At 44.1% G+C, this 24,757-nt stretch overlaps 1 protein-coding gene across 1 annotated transcript; it reads right to left on the bottom strand.

The window, feature by feature from the left end:
- Positions 1 to 865: 865 nt before the first annotated feature.
- On the bottom strand, positions 866 to 21,301 carry lrrc8aa (leucine rich repeat containing 8 VRAC subunit Aa). Its single transcript, XM_056290967.1, has 3 exons — positions 21,249 to 21,301; positions 4,103 to 6,227; positions 866 to 1,599 (listed from the first exon to the last, which is right to left on the bottom strand). Exons 2-3 carry the CDS (start codon positions 6,215 to 6,217, stop codon positions 1,324 to 1,326), a joined length of 2,391 nt encoding a protein of 796 aa, XP_056146942.1. The 5' UTR covers positions 6,218 to 6,227; positions 21,249 to 21,301; the 3' UTR covers positions 866 to 1,323.
- Positions 21,302 to 24,757: the final 3,456 nt, after the last annotated feature.

Below are 24,757 nucleotides of genomic sequence, written 5' to 3'. Positions count from 1 at the left end.
CTTGTTTATGTCACACTGAAACACCACATTGTATAACAACCTTCCATCCTCCAGCTAGGTACTGGCTGCTCTCCACAATGGCCATAAAACTGATGATTTCCTCTCAGTTGCATCTCGTTCAATCTGTGCAGCACATTTCCCAAACGATGAAAGAAACAAGCTTATATTACAATTTTATAAGTACTGCTTTGTCTGTCCTCAGCGTCAACATGCCCGCATTCTCCAAAGAGCAATTTCTCAGTTCTACAGTGCAATAATCCAGCCTGTCCTCTGCAAATCCATCACTTCCTGCTTTGGATCGGCCACCAAACAGGACAGGGACAGACTACAAAAGACAGTTAGGTCTGCAGAGAAAATCACTGGCGCCAGCCTGCCCTCCATTCAGGAATTATACATCTCCAGAGTCAGGAAACGGGCTGGCAACATCACTGCAGACCCATCACACCCTGGTCACAGCCTGTTCCAACTCCTCCCCTCTGGTAGGCGCTACAGAGCACTGTACCCCAAAACAACCAGATATAGAAACAGTTTCTTTCCACAGGCTGTCAATCAAATGGTTAACATTGTCAAATAAATCCAACCATCTTGTACATACTGTACTGTACATTGTACGTATACTGGTACGCTTTGCCATGGCCGTCTACCTCAGGCATGTATGTAAGTAACCTGCTAACATCTATTTCAGCATCCCTGATACCATTGCACTTATCACCTTATTTCGCCTGTATATAGTCAATCCTTGTGTATATATAACTGAAGACTGTTGTGCTGTAGTGTTGATATTCTGTTAAGTACACTGAGAGAGCCACAAAACTAGAGTCAAATTCCATGTTTGTGCAAACCTACATGGCCAATAAACATGATTCTGAACATTTTTCTTTTCGCCATCTTGATTTGCCATTTTTTACTATGGTGCGAGACGGCAAAAGATTAGAGTTGTGTTTTGAATATGTATGGGCTGAAAACTATGTCTGCATGGAATAAACAATAATTCTGTGTGAAGTAATTGGCCTTCTTACTAACTGCTGCTGCAATTCAGCAGGCACTGAGGGAAAACAACCCAGAAACATAAACAGACCAGACCCAATTGTGTGGTCTGAAGACCTGCAGGTCTTCAGTATGAGACACTTTAACAGCCCAGAGATACCAAATCATCAAACATAGCTTTCCTGAACTCACGAGGCCAGCAGTGCTGTAAACCTCTCAGATTTCCTATCCCATTTACTTTTTGACTGTTTTTCCTGCTTGCAGCTCCTTTTTTTTTCTTTTTTTTTTTTTACAGTCAAGCTTCTCACTTTCAGCAGCTCTCCACTGAACTTTCGCTCAGGCTTGCTCCTTATCAGCTCTCCATAGCTGCTCTTTGACTTCAGACGGCAGTGTGTTGAACAAGTCCTCCTCCACCACCAGACCGCCCCTCTTCAACAGTCGACACTCGCCCAGCTCCACTGGAAGACACTCCAGCCGGTTTCCCCGCAACTCTAGCTGAGTCAGCCCAGTGAGTTCCCCAAAGCGAGACGGCAAAGTCTGCAGGCAGTTGTTCCCCAGATTCAGAGTGCGTAGCTTCTTACACTGGAACAGCTCCGGGGGCAAAGTCTCAATCTGAACAGGAGAGCAAGACAGAGTGCACGTGATGAGGATATAAACGATAAATAAATCACGATGTTACCTGCTGTTGACTTTTATAAATTCATAAGCCGTGGCAAGCTGAGAGACAAAATGTTGACTGTAAGGATCATTCAGTTGACAGGGTTTCTAACAAAGATAAGCAAGCCTTTTTCTCCCCGGAGTCAGCCTAATATCATTGATGAAAGGTTCAGGGCATTCCATTTCCATTCCGGATGTTACACAATTAAAAACATTACACCACCCAGAAACAAGGGCTGTAAACAACTCCAGGTTTAGCAAGGGGGGCTCTCAAAGTCTTGCATGGAATTTAGTCAGCACATTTTTAATACTGTAAAAAGAAACGGAAAAGGCTTGAAGAAAATGAATATAGGCAGCGAGGGATCATTTTAAACCCAAAACCAGGAGTGTGCTCAAGTCCTCCATACAACAGTCGCACTCCTCCCCTTACTTATTTTGCATTTGTGCTTGCCCAACCTCTACAATTCGAGCTGCGACTCTAAAACTTTTGACATTGTTTTGATAGACATGACCGAGAAGAAACAATAGTACGATTCTGCCAATGTCAAGCTCAGAACATGAGGTTTCAATTTTATTCTTGACACAAAAGTTACCAATTACACAGCTCATTTTGGCTGATAATGCCCTAATGGCGTAAAGAGGAATGGGGCAGGAAAAGCCTTAAAATACAGAGCATACCAGAAGGATCCCCATAAATGGTGCTATTTTCAGCTCCATATAACCATGATGGAATCTATTTTCAGTGTGTACAACCGCACCAACAGCCCCAGTAAAACGATAATAGTATCCTAGTTAGGCGAACGCATGCAACCCCCTTATGCACACCATGAATCAAAAACCGCATATCTAAAGTGTGCAAACAGCAATCTGAGTATGTTGTTTCCCTTAATTTGCCATCAGTCTGCCAAATTTCTGTGAACCAAAGTGCACACAACTGGTTAAACTGTGGTCAACTGACAGTAATGCTAACATAAACATTCTAGGTTATGTACTCATCCCAATAGACCAGGCTGGAATCCAAGGCAAGCACTTTGTTTTCATGACTGCAGTAGTAGAAATGATCATACACCACTAAGCAGTTTCATAATTTCGTAATCAGAGCAACTGACATTTAAGCGATGTTTCAAAATAAGGCAACCTCCCTTGGGAATTAAGCAATGGTAGGTTAATTTCTTACTGTCTTTTTTTCCTCGAATCCCCCCCCCCCTTTCTCCCCAACTGTACCTGGCCAATTACCCCACTCATCCAGGGAGGGCTGCAGACTACCACATCTCCTCCGATACATGTGGAGCTGCCAGCTGCTTCTTTTCCCCTGACAGTGAGGAGTTTTGCCAGGGGGACGTAGCGCGTGGGAGGATCACACTATTCCCCCCAGTTCCCCCTTTCCCCCGAAAAGGCGCCCCGACCGACCACAGGAGCCGCTAGCGCAGAGACCATGACACATACCCACATCCGGCTTCCCACCTGCAGACATGGCCAATTGTGTCCGTAGAGATGGCTGACCAAGCCGGAGGTAACACGGGGATTCGAACCGGAGATCCCTGTGTTGGTAGGCAATGGAATAGACCATTATGCTACCTGGACGCCCCTTACTGTCTTTTTAAGAGGTTTTCTGAGAAAGCGTTTTCATATGGCTACAGGAGACTCGGTTATTTGTTCTCTTAAATGGGAGAGGCCAGCAAAGTGGAGTTACAATTTAAACAAGTACACTCTGTTTAAAGAATGACAGAGTGAGCAAGTAAACTATGGCCTGCACTACAAACACAATTATGTGGAGTCCTAACTGGAATTCTTAGACATTCCCAATGTTTTACATTCCTCATCTTCTCATCTTGATAAAAGATAGATCAGTAAACACCTTTATCCCATATTCATTCCAGGAAAGGCAGAGTTTTAGCAAAAGGTGTGAAGACACTTAGCATAACATAACTCCTATAACCAGAGGTTATGTTGTGCTAAAGGTTGGTTTTACAGCATATCAGAGTCTCACTACTTCGTATATGCAAATCATATGAGATATTTCTTACAAGAAGACCACTAGTAAAAGCATAACCCTTTCCCAATGTAGTTGATATATTCCTATCGCTGGATCTAGTGTGTGCAAGGACATTTCATTTTAATTATAGTTGTGGTTATTTAAACTGGAACATATTTAATTTAGCTTGACATAACTGCAAAACTGTCGAAACCCCAGCAATCTGGTTATCTAAAAACCGATAATTCCTAACCTTTCAACTAACCTCTCATCATTTTTATATGTCTAACCATCTAATTACACTATCTGGCCTTTGAATCTATTCATACAAGGGAGAGAGACATCAAAAAGAAAAAAGAGAGAGAGAGAGAGAGAGAGAGAGAGAGAGAGAGAGAGAGAGAGAGAGAGAGAGAGAGAGAGAGAGAGAGAGAGAGAGAGAGAGAGAGAGAGAGAGCAAGAGAATGCACACACATGAACACTCACCCTGTTTGCTGTCACAGCAAAGTACTGCAGGTTCTGGAGGAAACCCACATCAGCATGGATGCTGGTCAGGTTGTTGTGACTCAGATCTAAGAAGCGCAGCTTACGGCAGAAGAAAAGCTGGCTGGGTATCTTCTCTATCTTGTTCCTGTTAAGATAGAGCCTTTCCAGGTTGGTGAGGGTGCCTATCTGAATGGGAATATAGGCAATCTGGTTGTACCACAGCTTCAGGCATACCAGGCGGTGCAGGTGCTGAAAGCTGATGATCTCCTCAATCGTCTTTAGATTGTTGTCTTTAAGATCAATCTCCTGCAGGTTGTGCAGACTAAAGATGGAGTGTGGAATGCGCTCAAGGTCACAACGCACTAGCTCCAGCTCTGTTAGGTTAACCATTTTCTTCAGGCTGTTGAGCACCATAAGCTTGGTACCTTCATTGTTGATGGAGAGCTTTTGGAGGTGGACACCCACATCTGTCACCACCTGAGGCAGTTTTGTCAGATTGCTCTTCAATCGCAGCACTTTTAGCCTCTTAAGCTCCCGTAGACCATCAATCACAATGTAGCGGTTGTTCTCAGCGCTCAGGTTCCCAGTTAGATGTAACTCACTGAGGTTCTTAAGGCTGTAGATCCAAAGAGGGATCTCCTTGATGTCAGTGAACTTGATGTGGAGGGACTTGAGGTTCTCTCTTAGAAAAGCCAAAGCTGGAGCCTCAATTTTCGCTGGTGTGTGGTAGAGCCACATCTCCCTCAGGCTGGCCAGCTGGGCAATGATAGGAGGGATGGTAACATCAGGAATAAGCTCAAGCTTAAGCACTTCAAGCTCCAGTAGGTCAAACACTGTATCCGGGATCCCACTCAGCATGAACAGATGCAGCTCCAGCTTCTCCTGGGAGTTCTTTGTAATGCGTTGCCTCAACTTCTCCAATGTCCACTCATTGTTCAGGTTCAGCTGCCTCAGTTTGTTCTCGCTCACCTCGGAAAGAAAAACTGCAAAGCGTTTGGAGTATAGAGGGTCATACTGATCTATCATGTGCAACATGAAAGCAAAGTCGTTCTTCACATCAGGAATGTCACTGTAGCTACTCTCCTCACGGATTGATTCAAAGGAGTACCGTTTAAGGGAGCGACCGAGCATCCAGCAAAGTGTATACATGCAGATAAGACCATAAACCACCACCAAACTGATATAAAAACAGGCCAAAATCTTGAAAAGAGTTGCTAAGGGGTGAGCACAATGATACATGCTGTACCCTGTTAACTTCTCAATGTCTACTGTGCAAACCACACTGAATTTGATATAGCGTACATAATAGGCTGTGTAGCAAATAATCAATATGAACTTGATTACTTTGATGATGGTCTGACGTATATAGAGACGATAGACTATGTCACCTTCCTCTACATGGACTCTGAACTTCTTCACTTTCTCAAAAAGGGCCTTGGCCTGTTCTCCTTCCTTTTTGTCTAGTACCCCAGTCTCAGAGCGATCTACAATTCCTTGTTCGATTCTAGACTTTGTACGTTGGAGCATTGGCACACTAGCCTCCACATCTTCACTCACACATGAGGCCTTCTTGTCCATGGAGCCATTCATTTTAGCCAGAGGCTTAGGGTCACTTTCCTCTACTACAGTCTCAGACAAAGCTCTCGTTGTCCATGGGGAGTCAAAGCATTTGAGAAGGATGGAGACAAAGTGCTCCAGTTTCGAGCTGGTCCGGGGAAACTTGAACCAGAAGTTGCTGCAGGCCAGGAAAATTAGAGTATGAAGTAGGACCAGGTAAGGAAAATACTTGGCAAACCAATGAAGCTTGTTCTCATAGCAGACTGCATCAACATAGTTATACTGGTGGCGGTCAAGGTCATACTTGATGCCTTTGGGTTCCAGAGCATAGGGGATAGTCACATTAGGGATAGGGATGGTTTCACAGGTCCTGTTAACCACCCACTTGCAAGGCAGGCAGATCATCTTGTCCTGTGTGACCTGCAATGTGCCACCAAACACTGCAATCATAAGCATGACGATTGAGATGTAATCCGTGAAAACATCCCACCATGGCTTCAAGATGCGGTAAGCTGGCTGGGTGTCAGCAAAGTACCGCAGCTCTGTGATGGGAATCATGATGGTTTTTCTTGGAAGAAAAAGAAAGAGAATACAGTATTAGTTCATGCCATGTTAGATTAATTAATCTTTGAAAAGCATTTCAGTTATTAACTATGTAAACTTTAAAATGGTTTTGGGTAAATCCACAAATTTGCAATGCCTGATGTTTGTTGAACTCAGTGTATTAATTTTGAGGATTGACTTAAATTATTTTTTAAATTAGGTCTACTTTCATTTTTGCAGTGCAGAGTGAAACGAGTGCTGTATTCAAGAAAAAATAACATCCAACTTGTGAAAAATTGAATTAATTCATCAAACTCAGAATTTCAGGTTGGAAATTTGGGAATCACTTCAGAGCTCAGATTCTGACCTTAGCATTGGTGATGTCACAACAAGAAAAAGGGGAACAAAACATGCATTTGTTTGCAGAAAAATATTAAACATAAATACATTTCAATATCAACATCTTTCCTACAGGGATTTGTTTTTGTTTTTTTCCCCTGAGTAAACTGTGTGAATGTGTGACATCATAAGTTGGATTTGACCAACTTCAAATTTACGAGTTCTGAGTTGTCTTGAACGCATCATAAGTTTCCAAGTTCAATGACTATTCAGTTTGTCTTTTCGCAAGTTTTATGTAATCTTTTTACTTGTTCCAAGTTGTCTTGAAGCAGTATGAATGACCTGAATTTCCGACTTGTAATTGGAAGATTGACGACAGATTTTCATTTTTTTCACAAATTGAATCTGGTTTTTAACCAGTTCTGAATAATCTTGAATGCAGCACAAGGATTTCATTGCTACGGTTTTTGTCTTCCTGCAAGCGATGAAACCCTTCTTCCAGGAACTCTTTAAAGGTATGGAAAGGGTAAACACTGGAGATCTTCTTACATTTATTGTTGGTGCAAACAACTACATAGCAACTCCTCGGCATAACATTTTTAATTTATTTCAATTTGAAGACATGCAATTTAGTATATTTCAGTAGCTGGCCTAATGACTATGCTTGAACACGTGATTCTTTCACCCAAAAGGTCTGTGGTAAAGACGGTCTCCTTCAAATTACATACTGCCGGTCTGATGTATAGAGCTGAAACATGACTGCCCACTATTTCTGCAGCCTGGGTTCCAGAAGTAAATGTATGAATAGAGGAAACATGCTTTACTCCAATAATACTGTAACGTGCATGGATAAGTAGACACGTTGGTCCTTGACTAACGGGTCGGACCCTTTAGTCGACTGGTTAACGTTGTCGCTTGCGGAGCGGGAGACACGGGTTCGCGTCCCGGTTGTGGCGGTCCCGGACTGCCCCCCGAATTCACTACATTGGTGTCAAAAGTGGGATGGTGAGACCCTGAGATCATCGGCAGCGCGTGGGCCAAGAGGCGTGAGGGTGCTGATATGCTGAAGCGCTTCCTGAAGGAGGGGGGTAGTGTAACGTGCATGGATAAAGAGACACGTTGGTCCTTGACTAACGGGTCGGACCCTTCAGTCGACTGGTTAACGTTGTCGCTTGCGGTGTGGGAGCCAAGGGTTTGCGTCCCGGCTGTGGCGGTCCAGGACTGCCCCCCGAATTCGCTACAATACATTATTAGTCATTAACATTTTTTGAAACGTTTTCAGCCAAGGATGAGATCTCGTCAAACAAAACAATAGTAGGTGAGAATTTTCTTTAGGTAAAATAAAAATTTATTACAAACAACAGAGCAACAACCATCTAAAACACACCAATGTTTTGGGGTACGCCATCTAAGGCTGGACCCGAGTACCCGAGCATTCGAATATTTGTTCATTGGGTAGGTATTCGGTTTCACTTTTGGGATTCGGATATTCAGTTTTTTCTTTATTTAATGTAGGCTATCAATAAAGAAGAACTGCAAAATAACATTTGTCAGCCCATCCTTGTACTATATTTATACTTTTTAACTGCACTGTTAAAATGTGGAAATATATACTGTCTCAGCTGCGGCGCCTGACATCCCCCTCACGCTCAGTAGTGACGTCATGCTTCGCCGAAGATCTCAACTGTGTGGCGACACTTTAAATTGAGCAAGGACAAGGCAGTGTGCCAAATATGTAATTTGAAAATGGCTTACCGCGGTGGCACAAGCATGATAAATCACCCGAATGCTGTAGGCTATTCTTATACGATGTGAAAAAGCAAGACTATGCTAGCTAGCAAACTTAGCTTAGTTCATGGCTGTTTTCCAGTAGCCATTATCAAGCTGCTTTTATTTGCCTTTTAAACAGTAATGTTACACATGATAAAAACGTGCACTTTGCTTGCAAAATATTTGCAACTGATCCGAATAGTTAAAATAAAACATCACATCTGGGGCTAAGCCAGTTATTAGCCTAAAGAAGCCCAATAATAATTTGTTACGGCTATCTCATTAAAATTATTGTTGTTATAACAGAAATAAGCGGATTTCGTATCTTGTTTGACTTGTTGGGTTCAGGTTGTAAAACGATATAGACTTAGGCTGACAGCTGACGGAACGTGGAAATGGGGTTGGCCCCGCCCACTGCTCCTAGTGCTCCCCTCATCGTGTCACGTAAAGGCTGCGTTGTAAACAAGATGCGTGCGCAGAACGCGTGGCAAAACATGGCCGAGAAACAACGTGCGTGACTACGAAAGTCACAGACGAAAGTGCATAAAACTTATAATTAAACGGAGAAAAGTTAGAAATTTGTGAAAATGGAAATCTCAGAATATGTTGAAAGTCTAAGCAAGGAAGACGGAAAGCATTACGAGTCGAAACTTACGCTAAGAAAAACTTCCCGATCCGTTTATGCTTGCTGAAGCTCAGTGGACAAGTGATATCACGAAGCTGCCAAACATTGGCTGGAGGGATGTGACTGAATACCTCATACACACACCAAGTATATTCACGAATGAATCAATGAAGGCATACAAGCATACGATTACTTTGTTGGTGGACATGTCCAAGACTGCTTTTACCACCCGTTATTGAAGGAAAACAAGTTTTGCTTCATCAAATCAAAGGTAAGTCCTTGTAGTTTAACCGGTCCTTTTAGGCCACATGTGTAAGTTTACACAAAGGATAGAAAAATATCACCAATCGTCCTGAGAATATCTTAGGCCAAACAAAATAATTCATATTGGGATAATCATGGTCTTTAATAACAAACTCCTTGTAAGCAACCAAACTCAGACCCCAAAAATTAAGTACAGGGAAACTGAATGCTGAGAAGAAACTTGAGTTCAGGGGGAAAAAATATTTAAAAAACTTTTTTTTATTTAATTTAAGAAATCTGGAGCATATTCTCACCTGTTCTTGTACGTTATTAGTCGGTATTATTTCAGTAATGTCCCAATAGAGGTATGGTTTTCCATAAACTTTGCAAAACCTTCATAAACTGTCATGTACTTATGAGATTATTTATCATTTTAGGTACTCCAAAGCCAACGTCAAGGTCAGAAGACTGCACTTCATGATGCATGGGTGTGTTTAAACAAGGAATATGGATGGGTCCTGACAGGGAACTGTACCTGTATGGCTGGCCTAGAGTTGTCATGTAGCCATGTAGCAGTCCCTTTTTTTCCAAGTTAGAAGCTGCTGTTCATTTTAAACTTAATGAGCCAACTGCATTCACCAGTCAGCTTTGCTCTTGGAAAGCCTCAAGAAAGTGTTTTCAGCCAGAACCAAGCAGCAGCATTGACTTTTCAAGGCCAAAAAGACATGCACTTCCCAAGTCAGCTAAAGAAATACCCACCCCAAACCGCATGAGTTATACATGTACTGATCCATCATCTGGTGATCATCCAATTTCTCATGATAGCTTCAAAGAACTTTATAAAATCTATCCAAATGCAAGCAGTATTTACAAGTTTAGATGTATCATTGTTTAAAGAGGATTTGAAGGAAAGCAACACAGTTAAATTCATTGGTGGAATCCTGTCTGATGATGAAACAGGAAGTGAAACAAGACAGTGACGCAGAAAATGACAAGAACTGTATCACAGAGCCCCTTACAAGCATTTTCGACCCTACTGCCATAAGGATAAATAATGATGAACTTGCTGAACACAGCAAACAGCTTTACAAGGAATATGGTGACTAGAAATGACTAGAAATCATATGACAATTTATGTCAGCTGACACAATAGAATTCTGCATCATCAGTGTGGATGCTCCACAGAGCTGGCAGAATCACTGCTTCAAAATATCACCAAGTGTCAAGGATGCGGGAAAGCAAGTCACTTGTTACAAGCATAATGCAGTATTCCATTCAAAGTACACAGACTATGGATGGGAAATGGAGCCAATTGCTTAAAAGAGATTTGAAGTTGTGGAATCAGGAAATTATGAAAATTTCAAAGCTACTGAGGTAGGATTGTAGATAAATGCCTAAACTCCATACCTAGGGGCATATCCTGATGGATTAGTTAGCTGCAAATACCATGGGACAGGGGTATTGGAGATAAAGTGCCCCTACACTTATAAAGATGACCTGAGTGGTTGGGATAATGATCAAAATTTCCCCATACAGCCAGATCCAACTTCAAACGGACATCTGCAATGTCCAGTTTGAATATTTCTTTGTATACTCCTCAGCAAACAATCAAGGTCTACTTAGCATGGTTGGTAGAAATTAGGATTTTATTCAAACATCCCCCCCCCAAAAAAAAAGAAAGAAGAAGAAGCTTTGTTCTGTGCAGTTGTGTGTTTAAAAACACTTGGAATCCGGTCTGGGTGATCCGGATCATATGCTCTCTCCCCTGAAAAATTGAGAAAACGTTTAAATCAAGTTGAACAAAGATGTTGTTTATTTCTACCTTTGTCATATGTCTCCAGTAGAAAGTTGAATTGTTTGTACGGTTATGAGATCGAGGCTGGAGTCAAATTATGACCTCAAACATCATGACGCAAGAAAGCTGATGGAATCGTTGTCAAATTTGAGGAAGCCTAGGCATTAACAACTCAAACTTTGGTTTGGCAGTTGCTCTACTAGGGCAGTATCACATTTAGAGCTGTTACTTACGTATGTTCAATCACAATACTTATTTGTGTAACAAACGGATACATACCAGATATGAAATGTTCTCCGCACATCTTCGCGTTTGATATTTGCTCTTCTGACCACGTCTTCCAGTCCTCCAGACGGATCGCATGAATCCACGCCTGCCTCCTTCATTTTTTGACTGGAGTTTTCCCTTTTGGCATGCGATGAAAATGCAGATGCTTGTTTGTACCCTCTTTAGGATTTGTACAACCGACAGCGCAACAGCTGTGAGGCGTTTCGTTTTAAATACATTTCTCAGTGATGATCTCTTCGAAATGAACGTAGTGTAGTGAATTCTGGGGGCAGTTTGGGAGGCCGTCGCCACAGCCGGGATGCGAACCCGTGTCTCCCACTCCGCAAGTGACAACGTTAACCAGTCGACTAAAGGGTCTGACCCGTTAGCCAAGGACCAACGTGTCTACTTATCCATGCACGTTACACTACCCCCCCCCTCCTTCGGGAACATATCAGCTCCCTCACGTGAGCCTCTGGGCACACGCGCTTCCGATGACCTCACGGTCTCACCATGCCACTTCTGACACCAATGTAGCGAATTTGGGGGGGCAGTCGGGGAGACCGTCGCCACAGCCAGGACGCGAACCCGTGTCTCCCACTCCGCAAGCGACAATGTTAACCAGTCGACTAATGGGTCCGACCCGTTAGCCAAGGGCTAACGTGTCTACTTATCCATGCACGTTACGGTAGCAACGCTTACAAGCACAAGACTCGTGGCCCCTTTTTGTCTCACAATCTGCGCATGCTTGTTTGCGCATGTAAATAAGGGAACACGTCTATAGGAAGGGTTAAATGCAGAGGACAAATTTCATTTCAACGTATGCAAGTATTGACAAATGACAATAAAGAAATTATAAATAAATATAAATCTTATAAATATAAATCTCAAATCTTTAATTTGTCGGCGCTAGTACGCTGTTTCTGCGCTTCTGTTTCACAGCACTTTCTCGGACATCGTCTCGGATTCAGAAACTATATTAACGAGCATTTATGTAGCTCTATAATTTATCGATGATAAGAAAAAATTGTCATAAGCTGTTACGTCAGAAAAAGTGCATAGATAGGACCTCGTACAACCAAATCCCTTGGGATTACAAACATGCATAAAACACACCAAACCTTCTGGAAAATATGTTTTAGTAACTAATAATAATACAAACAATAACAGAATCCTTAACAATTAACATCTTTAATTCAACCGAAAGACACGTGTTGCACCGCTATGCTGTCCATCTCAACCAACAATGGAGAAATGTCTGGTTGACTCCTCCCCGAGTCATGCCCCCCCCCCCCCCCCCGCCGAAGCTCCGAGTATTCGCTGTTGAGTACTACCGAAGCTTCGGAGCCCTCCCAAAAAAGTGCTATTCGGGACAGCTCTAGCAATTACCCAATGCTTACCAGTAATTCTACTACAGCTTGTTATTACATTGATTTAGCTGCTTTTACTTTACTGTTATTTCTTAGCAACTTCTTCACATTACTATTTAATTTCTTAGCAATTTCTTCACAAGTTACTAAGTAATTAATTAATTTCTTACGAGTCTGACAAAACAGGGCAGCGACAGCAGTGGCTAAATGACAATTAATCCGTCTTTAGTGGTTTGCTGTCCGATCGATTGGTGCTGAAAAACAACATCAATTCATCAATCATATTTGAGAACTATACTAAAAACTGTATGCAGTTGCGCACCCTGATCATTTAATAGCGCAGGTATGTTATCTCCACCTGTTAGTTCATGTGGAGGCTGAAAGCGGAGGAGTCTTTCATCTAACGCCATCGGACTTCTTTGACGCTTATTGTTCAGCAAAGGACTCAAGGTGATTTATTTTGTTTAATTGAAGAAGAGTAGCCTATAGGCTGCAACATTTCAGCAAAATTAGATATTCACATTAATGCTCATGCAAATTGGTAGTGTTACAATCTTTTGCCAGCACTACTTGTTTGCAAAGACGGCAAGAATACTTCACTTAGGTCCTTTGGCTTGCCGGTTACCTCCAGTTTAAAACCAAAATAATCCCAAATAGGGAATGTTCATAATAACGTAAACTAATGTTGAGTCTTGTAGCGCTAACTCGAATGCGATAGCGAACGTCAACAAGTTCATTTGTTGAAGATAATGTCTAAAAGGTTTCTTTTTAAACATATTTAAATAATTTGTTGAAATACATTTAAAGATATTTCAACAAAGCTTTGTGTTGGGTTTTGTGTTATTCTAAAATATGACACCAAGGGGGCGTCCAGGTAGCATAGCGGTCTATTCCGTTGTCTACCAACACGGGGATCGCCAGTTCGAATCCCCGTGTTACCTCCGGCTTGGTCGGGCGTCCCGACAGACACAATTGGCCGTGTCTGCGGTTAGGAAGCCGGATGTGGGTTTGTGTCCTGGTCGCTGCACTAGTGCCTCCTCTGGTCGGTCGGTCGGGTCGCCTTTTCGGGGTGGGGGAGGGGATAACGTGATCCTCCCACGTGCTATGTGCCCCTGGCGAAACTCCTCACTGTCAGGTGAAAAGAAGCGGCTGGCGACTCCACATGAATCAGATGAGGCATGTGGCAGTCCGTTGTTCCGTGGCCAGGATGGAATCCGCATTGTTCCTCCTGGATCTGAGGTTCGACAATCAGTCGGAGCCTCCTTTCCAGTACCGTAGAGTAGACCTTCCCAGGGAGGCTGAGCAATGTGATGTCCCGACAATTGGAGCACACCCTCCGGTCCCCCTTTTTAAATATGGGAACCACCACCCCACTCTGCTACTCCACAGGTACTGCCCCCGACCTCCACATGACACTGAAGAGGCATGTCAGCCAAGACAGCCCAACAATGTCCAGGGCCTTCAGCTTCTCAGGGCGAATCTCATCCACACCCGGCACCTTGCCACCAAGGAGCTACCTCCCAGACCTCTGCCAGGGATATGGGTGGGGCTTCCCCTGAGTCTTCAGACTCTACCTCCTCCACCGAGGACGTGTTAGCCGTGTTATAAAACTGAGATAACCATATGGTTACCTCAGTTTTATATCTTTCTATGTCATTTACTTTTTTTTAGCTGATGAAACAATTCAATTTGCCCACAGGGACCGTTAAAGTTCATGCAAATGATGCCTTTAATAAATGCATCACCGTCAAGCTATTTTCAGGCCAAGCGTGTTCGTTGCCAGATTGCCAGCACAGGAGGGGAGCAGTTATTATCAATTAATCTGCTATGCATCAGGGACATCCCAGACATTCTATGTAGGCTGTAAACCCACAGACAACTGTGGTTTTGAGCAGGCAGAGCAAGGTGGATACAAAGGACCCCGGAGTCTGACAAAGCATGCATGTACACATATGTTCTCACGATCATATTAGCCTCTCCAAACACATTTCTTTGTTTACATACACATACTCACATTGCAACACCGCTAGTGCAATCCACTCATTGAGGACATGAGAGTTTAAATCACAACAACTAGGGATACAAATCACAAGTTTCATCACGATACAGTACTATACCGATTCTTTGGACAACGATGTGATATTTGCTAGGGGCGGGAATCTCTAGGCACCTCACGATTCGATTCGATTCCCATTCAGAGGGCTACGACGCGATTATAAAACGATTATTGATGCATGATTTGGGTGGCACAGTGGTTAGCCTCACAGCAAGAAGGTCCCGGGTTCGAATCCCGGCGTTGTCCAACCTTGGGGTCATCCCAGGTCGTCCCCTGTGTGGAGTTTGCATGTTCTCCCCATGTCTGCGGTGGGTTTTGTCTGGGTGCTCCGGTTTCCCCCACCATCAAAAAGACATACTTTAGGGTTAATAATACCAAGGCATGGCAAGAAGAACTGGAGTTGGTCCCCGGGTGCTGCACGGTGGCTGCCCACTGCTCCTAGCTACACAGCTAGAATGGGGTAAATGCAGAGCGCAGTTTCCGCACGGGGATCAAATAAAGTATCTCAAAATTTAAAAAAATTCTTGATGCATCAACATTTTTGACTTCTATACATGATTTATTTTCTCTCACTTTGTGATTACTTGCTACTTTTGAAACATAGCATATTTGTAATGAGCCATAATTCAAATAAACAGATGAATTTACTTCCATTATCTTTTATTAATACAGTAACAAATAGAAGAGATGTGTCAGCTGAAAGGTCACACTTCCCAGCACTGCAAAGAACCAACAGGAAAAGAAACAAAAAGTGTACCTGTAGCAGCATCCTTGTTATAAATTAACACGGGCTTCAGCAAGACTTGAACAATCACTCGACAACATAAAAAACTGCCCTCATTCACAAATAAATAATAAAGACTTCAACCGAAATCCTCCGGTTATGGGCAATGAGCAGAGAATCCCTCAGACAAAAAAACAAAAACAAAAAACAAACAAAAAACAAACAAATAAAAAAATTTGCTGTTTATTAAAATCAAAAACATACGCTGGCCAATTTAGGTTGCTGGCGCTCAGCCATCCTCACCAAAACAGAAGAAGTAGCCTCGCTCAGAACGTAAACACGACACAAATGTTTTACGTCCGTTACCTTTCACCACCCAGTTGGTTCAGCGGCAGCCGCAAGGAGCATACAGCCCAGTCAAAAATTGAGCTTTACATTTCCGATTATTGTTTTCTGCATCGAGACATAACCTTTTATTAGACTCTCGATGCATCTAAGTATCGATTTTCCCCACCACCCCTAATATTTGTTGATATCGCAAGGTCTGCCATGATACGATTTCGATTCGATTCAATTGCAGTGGCGGCTGGTCCCAAAAAATTTTTTTTGGGGGGGGGGGGCGCGTGCAATTTACCTTGGCGCAGCACACCTGACCGCTGCTTTAATGTCCACACAGTCACAGAGTTATTAAGAAGGACAATGTAGCCTATAGATTTTATCAGGGTTTACAGATGGTGGATGACTGACAGTCGAGACGAGGCGTCGTGGTGGGAGTGAACATGATTGACAGCCACGAGAATTGTCCAATCATCAAAAAACATTAAAACAATACCCATTCGCTGCCAGTAAAAGTGGGAGTGTCTGGGGCGCAGTGAAAAAACTGAAGAAACCAATTAGACAGCAGCCTCAGCTCACCTGCTCGCCAAAAGTTTGAGGGCTTGGGTGCCGGCTAAACGTTTTTATCAGTTAACTTTCTGTCTGAATATGTATTCAGACAGAAATAAACCAAATGTCATTTGGAACTAATATTTAATGACTGCTGACAGGCGCTCACAGATGGAAAATACTTTTATTTCACAATTACTTGCATTATACAACTAAATTATATTTAACATGTTTAAGTAGATTTTCATCTCTTGATATGGGGGGGGGGTGCGCCCCAGCGCCCTGTACTGGCCAGCCGCCACTGATTCAGGGGTCTGTGATCGATCTGATATCATATGCCAATTTAACACAATCAGTTACATTTATATCAACTCACAAAATCAAATAAAATATGATTTCACAATTTTATTACTGAGCTCTTCCAGACATTTAAATGAGAAACAATCTATTCTTTTTAAGAAAAAGAATAAAAAACAGGCCTCCTGTTGGTCATGATAAAGTGCCACATTTGTCATGTTTAAGTGCCATCCATTCTTCCATTATCCAAGCCGCTTATCCGAATTCGGGTCGCGGGATGCTGGAGCCTATCCCAGCAGTCATTGGGTGGCAGGCAGGGAGACACCCTGGAGAGGCCACTGGTTCATCACAGGGCCGACACATTCGCACCTAGGGACAATTTAGTTGCTGATTCACCTGACCTACATGTCTTTGGAGTGTGGGAGGAAACCGGAGCACCCGGAGGAAACCCACGGAGACACGGGGAGAACATGCAAACTCCAAACAGAGGATGACCTGGGATGACTCCAAAGGTTGGACAATCCCAGGGTTCGAACCCAGGACCTTCTTGCTGTGAGGCAACTGCGCTAACCACTGCTGCCACCATGCCGCCCTGTTCTTGCTGTTTAAGTTATGTTTAAGTACAAATGTTTTTATAATCAGTTAACTTAAAGAGCCCTTGATGATCTTTCAATTATGAACATAAACCATGCACATCTATGCTTCATCACCTTGGATTGACAAGGTTCTGTCTGTGTGCTCAAGTGGTTTACAGATATTGAGCTTTAAATTTAATGTTCACATCCTCGGCATATCTTAAAGATGAGGATATGGATCGATGTTTTCACTTTGCATCGATGATATTGAATCACTGAACATTGAACGGATACATCAATCCAGATCGATGGCTCGTTACACCCCTACAAGATACATGTCAAAATCAAACCCAATTGGTGCCCTGGTAGCCGAACTGTTATGCTGCATGCCACATAACCACACCGTCCTGGTTCGATTCCAGCCAGTGACCTTTGTTGCATGTCATACCCATCTCTCTCTCTCCCCTTGTTTCCTGTATGCCACTTCACTCTATCCAATAAAGGCAAAAGGTCAAAAAAATAATCATAAAAAAAAAAAAAAATCAAACCCAATTGGGTTGAAAGAATCAAGAAACAAAAATTTATCAAAAATGCTTATTTTTTGGCAGGGGGTATTCAAACCAATGTTCTGTTAAACTGAACCGGACTTCCTCTTAACTGAGCCCAGACAGTAAATATACCAGACAAGTCAAAGGGGAGTAAAACTAAAGAAGCAGAGTTTGCAGTAAGGGAACAATGTGCAACAATTTAGACCTTGATATAAAAACGACCTGAGGAAAACTGAGCTGTGAGTAAGACCAGACTGTTATCCAAAAACCCCAAGTATCCAGGAAGTGAAATGTTACAACTGTCCAACCAGTTTTACACAGGAAATTAATGACAAGTCTAAACAGCTATTCAGGTAATTCTCATTAATCACACTCTGACATAAGTTTGTGTTAGTTTGTCATGAAGATGGCACAGATTATCGAGGTAGTGTTAAAAACTCTCTCCTATCAGACTATCAGAAAAATTCAAACATAATTTTCTTATCAAAGTTTTGTTAATCCCTATTTAAACACACCACTGGGAGGAGTAGGGAAATAAAAATCTCTGAACTGGTTTTTGTTAGTCAAGCCCTCCTACCTCCTTGTTACTGGCACGCCAATGAATAAAGAATATAGTGAACACAAAGTAGTCTTGTTATCCAGTTCTGACCAGAATGGCAGGAGAGCAGCTATGACTGTGTTCTTTTGGGCTGGTGCATTACATTAACTCCTGTTTTACAGATCCAAGCATTATTGCACCAACACATGTAAGGAATGGATGGACAATTTGCCACTGTTTCATTCAATAACTGGCTTCACATTTCATCTAAGCTTTCAAAAATCCAGCTAATGTGACCACAAATGTGACAAAGTTTGTGTTGACAAGATCACATAAATAACTGACATCAGTCACTAATGCACTGCTTACAGTACACACATAAGGAGCTAGATAAATATTTGGCCACATATTATACCAAGAGGATTTCCATTAGAAAGAAAGAAAAAAGAAAGAACGAAAGAAAGAGAAAGAAAGTCAATTTATTTTTGCCATAGTACAGTTGTTCGGCTACAACATGTTTGTTCTCTACATTTAACCCATCCTATTGTATAGGAGCAGTGGGTAGCTGCAGTGCCTGGGGACCGACTCCAGTTCTTCTTTCCATTGCCTTGGTCAGGGGCACAGACAGGAGTGTTAACCCTAACATGTCTTTTTGATGGTGGGAGGAAACCGGAGCACCCGGAGAAAACTCATGGAGACACGGGGAGAACATGCAAACTCCACACAGAAAGGACCTGGGACGGCTTGGGGTTCGAACCCAGGACCTTCTTGCTGTGAGGCAACAGTGCTAACCACTGAGCCACCATGCCGCCCGGTGACTATAGGTGACTATATGGCCTACAGATTATCTTTTTATTTCTAGGTCAGAGCAGTCTAAATGTGTTCAATATTTTCAAGGTGAGTAGGCCTATATTAAAGATTTAACTTATTTCAGACCTGAAATCCTCTCAATATATCACTCCTGAGGTAGGGCCTTTCCACGGGACAAAGTGAAGCTTTCAAAGCAAAAGGTACATTCTTCTCTTTAAGGCAAACAATAGCAGGCCCACTAAAGTTGAGCAAACCACATGAAAAGCAGAGCCAAAAGCTTCACATTTCGATCTCTAATGCCAAAACGTTGGCCCAGTTAAACCTCACCATGACAGAATCACAGAAATGCCCTCTTGCACCGTATCCCTAGATATAACATCAAAGGTATGCTATCCTTCACAGCAGCCTTGCATCAGCATGGAGAAAACAGACTGCATGTCAGTGGTCATAGCACTTCTCGTGGGCAAGTACCATCCCTCTTGAATTTCAATCAGCGATTTCTCTCCAGGTGAAAAAGAGTAACCTAATAGCTCTCACTGCACCATACCGAGGGTGCAGTTAGTGGTGGACCTCCTAAAATGAAAATGGAGTTTGAAAAAAAAAAGCAATTACTGGATAATATAACAACCATGCTCTTAGCTTCCAACTCATAGCCTTAGCCAGGTAGAGTTCGCTCACCTTCTTTCCCTAAACAGAGCAGCTTTTGTTAAGGCAGTGTCTTTGTCCAAACATTTGCCGCATGTTGGAGAGGCGGAGGTAAACCTTGGCATTAGAGCTCAAGCCAAACTGATTTTACAGAGCCAAGGCCTATATCATCTCCCTAAATGACACCAACCTCTCTTACCTAATATTCCCGATAGAATATCTCAATGCTGTTTGGGTAAAAGATCAGTTACTACCCTGTATTTGGGTAGCCAAATGCTGGTTGCTTCAGTTAAAAAACTGTAGAAAGAATGGATTGGCCAGATACATTAAATTCATTTTGATACACCATCCAAGGTGAAGACCCTATTGTAATTCGAGGCCTGAAGTTGTAATAAGAAAAATCTGTGCAACGTTTTAGGCTAGTTAATTATTTCACTATTCTCTCTCCAGCAATACAGTGAATCATCAACACGACAGCACTGCACCCAGCCACTGATGATGCACAAGCCAGTGCTTTCTTAGTGACGGTCCCAAGCCTGGATAAATGGGACAGCATTGACCTCCAAAACGCACCTTCCAGGCATTAAAGGTAATAAACTAACTGCATAATTTCACATAGAGTACTATCCAGCTACATACCCGAGGTTTAGGATATTTTGTTGAGCTGACCTATTCTCCTCTTCAGTTTTTAAAGGCCATTTTGCATGTGCAAGCATTTGGCCTGTGGATACCCACACAGTTTGGGGAACATATTCTTCACTGCTAATGTTCCAAGCCTACTAATCATGGAGTGCTCACATATAACCTTCCTCTCGACACAGCCTTAAAAAAAAAACAACTTACAGGTACACCGCCTCGCCATAACACTACACTGAACAGCGAACAGTACAACTTCTGTGTCATGCTGGTGGTGGGTTTGTGGCAGCAGACGGGGAGCGACTGAGCTGTGACCTCAGTTTTGACATGGTCCAACTAGTTCCAAGTTTTTAAAATCCATTTCCATGACATCACACTGATGATTATATGCAATGCAAGTACTGAACTGGGATTACGAGAAAAAAAAAATCAGAGTCTCGTCAGTGTTTGGGACACTTTGCCGTACCAGCCCCTCTAATTTTGATCTCTCAAACCTGCACTTTGTCGTCACAGACAGCACATTCACCTTAAATTCGCATTTATCGACATCTAATAATAAGTCATGTGGACTGACTGGACGCCCGTCTTACAGATAACACTCTATTGCTAACATAATGACTGAATCGTGTAAAAAAATGACCCCCCCCTCCGCAAGTGTTTCACCTATAAAGCGCCTGAACGCACCGCTTACTAAACTGGGACATTACCCCCCCCCCCCAAAAAAAATTACATTGCAGTGTAAACACATAACACACAATGGCAATTTCACTATCAGTTACTGTTTCTTTTGTTGGATTCCCACAACAACTCCTCATCGCTGACGGGAAACGATGTCACACGCCTGAGCCATCGTTACGGGAGCTATCTTTTCCAGGACGCCGGGGCCAGTGATGAATTTCATTGTAAAAGACGACTATACACACCTAATTTAGCGCAGCTGACGTCTTTTGCCTCCTCGGTACATGGTTGACACATTTCTCGGTTCCCCCGCCGGTCGGGATCGGACCAAAGTTCTCCGCGGGTGTAGGAAGGCATGAATCAATTGACTCAGTCGTCACAACGCGGACACTGAGCCACGGCGGAAACAGCACCGCGACATTTTCAAATTAAAAGCACAGGTTTGCGTTTCAAAAAAAAATTTGCGTGGACGTGAGACGCAGCTGACAACGGAAAACTGTTAATAGTGTCGTGGTTTGTTGAAATTAGAGATGTTGCGTTACTTACGGTTGCTTGCGGTGGACTTAAGAGTGAGGGGGAAAAAAAGTCGTTTTAAATTTGATTTAGCAAATGCCTTCAAAAGCAGTAACCTGAATCTTAATCCGCCAAAAAAAACACAACAACAATTCTACACCCAACTCGTCTCTGGATCCAAATCTCACCAGTTTTGAAGCAAATGTGGTCAACGGACTTAAAGGTGCTATGTACAAGATTTTGAGCATTGATATTGCAGGGAAGAACTATTTGCTATGTTAAGAGATAGTGGAGTAATGGTGTCCTGAGCAGAGGAGTCACGCTCCCCATGTTGTAATCCGAGTTTCTCTGTTGGAAGCCGGTCCGGCCTTGCGTGCGTGTTAGTGCGTGTGGGGTAGTTAGCGTTAGTAGGGTATCTAGCAAGCTAATAATTACGTCACAAGGTCACTGCAATAGCTCCTTGCCAAGCTGAATGACTAACTGATTACTAATGTTAATGCAATAAATATACAGAAGGAAGAGAAAAAAAATCAATATTGTTGCGGGACAGCTCCCTGACAGACAGACAGTCTGACTAAAGTAACGCGAGACCCTGTTAGCCAATGAGAAGAGACTTAGGAATGCGTGCGTGCTGCCTATTGTTATCCATTGCACAGCACAGCGTGAGTTAGTTGTTATAGTGGTTTACAGACTGTCATACAGTGTTAGCTTAGCATAACGTGTTAGCGATCAGACGTAACATTCCTGACTCCTACACCTCGACTGAGCTGACGCTAGACAGTGACTAACCAGCGACGACCATAATAGAACCAGTAAGAGTGATCACCAGCCCCCAGAGAGAGATCAGAGTGTGCAGCCAGTGACAGTGCGAGTGTCTGCAGAGTGAGACCATCCCAGCCAGGCTAGCCAGCGTCCGTCATCGTCTGCAGACTGCAGGAGCAGTGCAAGGTGGGTTGCTAAACCCGTAGCCTAGCCCGGCTAATTAACGCCAGAGACTGTGTTGTCGCACCATAATTCCCAGCCTCCAACTACTTAATATAAGAACATCTAAACCCAGTCCCGCGACAAGTGGTGTTCAGAAGTGGTGAAATTGGATTGCATTCTGTCTCCATACAGAATAGCGGTGCTATTGCTATTTACGTTAGCGTCCTTGCTAACTAGCAACCGGCTAATTACGTGCAGTAGCACTTTATCAAGGCCATCGTTGCATGTGATCTAGATGATGTTGGAACCTACTGAGGAGATCGAGCACGTGGAGCACGGTGCTGTAGGGGGGGGAGAGGATAGCGCTGTGGAAAGCGAAATGGAAAAGCAGATGTGTCGTCTAGCCCAAATGTTTGAGCGGTCCCTCCTTAACCAAGAAAAGCAGGAACAATCAATGGAGGAGGTGAAGTGCATGCTTAAAGGGGTACTTGTCGGGCGAGTTGTGCCACATCCCCAACCTCCCGCTGTGCAGCAATTGAGCACGGGACTCCACCCGCTCCCTAGTTCCCCGCAGCCATTCAATGGCTATCAGGAGGGCTTTGATAGTGGCCATGGAGCCAGTCATAGCATTACAACATTGGAGGTGCAGGACATGGAGTTAACTACTCCACTGGTCCCCCGTCCAGACGGACCGGATGTGAGACCCCGTGAATATGCTTTGCCCCCGGGAATGGAGAATGTCGGCCCAGTAGCGGATGGCCGCAACAGAAGTCACCATCCCAAACCCCTTGTCACCAGTACTCCAGCGGAGCGGGGTGGTAGGAGCGCCAGAGCCCGGAACGCATTTCCGGAAGGGAGTCACCATTTCCTGAGCACGCCCAGCCGGGGTGACGCGGCGCCGCCTACTGGTGGTACCGGAGGGCCGCCATCCGTCATAACAAATAGTCCAGTGGTAGGGAACGGTCGGGACCGGAGTAGTAGCTACAGGAGAGAAGTAGGACACGAAAGTGAAGTGAAGCTGCTAGCTACCTACGATTGGAAGGGCGACTGGGACTCCTTTATTGGCCCGTTTGAGAGGATGGCCCGGAAGCGGAATTGGAGCAAGGAAGTCTGCCTGGACATGCTCTACCTGCGACTGCGAGAAGGCGCTATGTCATTCGTTATGGCGCAACCGACTCCTATCCGCGAGGACTACGACAAGCTGGTGGAGCAGCTACGGCGCCGTTTCGGACGAGAAATACCCGAAAGTACTGCCCGCCGTAAACTGAGCGAGGTTCGGCAGGGGAAGGAGACTAGCCTGTCTGAATTTGGAGAGGAAGTACGGAAGCTGGTTACGCTAGCCTATCCAGGGGTCGACGTCGGACTGCAGGAGGAGTTCGCGGCCGAGGCGTTCCTGCGAGGCCTGCGCAACCAAAACATTGCCTACGAAGTCCTGGGCTCCGAACCTAAGACCCTGGCAGACGCCCTCAAGAAGGTAGAAGCCCGAGAATACGACTATCGAGCAACGCTTGGAAGGGAGAGCGAAGCTAAGGGGCGGATTCGCCGAGTGTCATGGGATGATGAGCGTAAAGGGGGAGCGCCAAACCCGACATCGACGGCCACCGGCGCGACGCAGTTCGACTTAAATGCTGACATCAAGGAGTTGAAAGCCGAGGTAGCGGCGCTGCTGCAGGAAATGCGGCGTTCCTGGAAACCGTCCCCCCCGCAGCTGACATCCGACACAGCCGAACAGCAAGAGGAGGAACAGCACCTCCAGGAAATGCTGAAGGCTGGAGTGATAACGCCATCGACGTCTGAGTGGGCTTCACCTGTGGTCCGGGTGAGAAAGAAAGATGGAGGCGTTCGATGGTGTATCGACTACCGAAGACTCAATGAACTGACGCTGAAGGACGCGTACCCGCTTCCAAGGATTGAAGAGTGTCTGGACACCCTGGAAGGCGCAACCGTGTTCTCCACGTTAGACATGCAGAGTGGATACTGGCAAATTGGAGTCCATCCTGCTGACCGATGCAAGACGGCCTTCATTACTCGCTATGGCCTGTACGAGTACGCCCGAATGCCTTTCGGACTCTGCAACGCGCCAGGCACCTTCCAGAGGGCCATGGAGGTTGTCCTGCGCGGGTTGCAGTGGAAGAGCCTCCTCGTGTACCTAGATGACGTCATCGTCATTGGCCGCAGTGTTGAAGATGGGTTGAAGAACCTGGCCATCGTCCTCGAGCGGGTCCAAGCCAGCGGGCTCAAGCTCAAGCCCTCAAAGTGTCATCTCCTGCGCAGCGAAGTGCTTTTCCTGGGCCACATAGTGAGCGGACAGGGGATC

The sequence above is a fragment of the Lampris incognitus genome, chromosome 12, assembly GCF_029633865.1.
Source record: "Lampris incognitus isolate fLamInc1 chromosome 12, fLamInc1.hap2, whole genome shotgun sequence".
NCBI classification, from domain to species: Eukaryota; Metazoa; Chordata; class Actinopteri; order Lampriformes; family Lampridae; genus Lampris; species Lampris incognitus.
This window is presented reverse-complemented; position numbering and strand designations above follow the sequence as displayed.

Coding starts and splice junctions, on each gene's coding strand:
- lrrc8aa (XM_056290967.1), bottom strand. CDS start 6,217: ATGATTCCCATCACAGAGCTGCGGTACTTTGCTGACACCCAGCCAGCT. Junction 1,600..4,102: donor TTGCTGTGACAGCAAACAGG/GTGAGTGTTCAT, acceptor TCTCCTGTTCAG/ATTGAGACTTTGCCCCCGGA.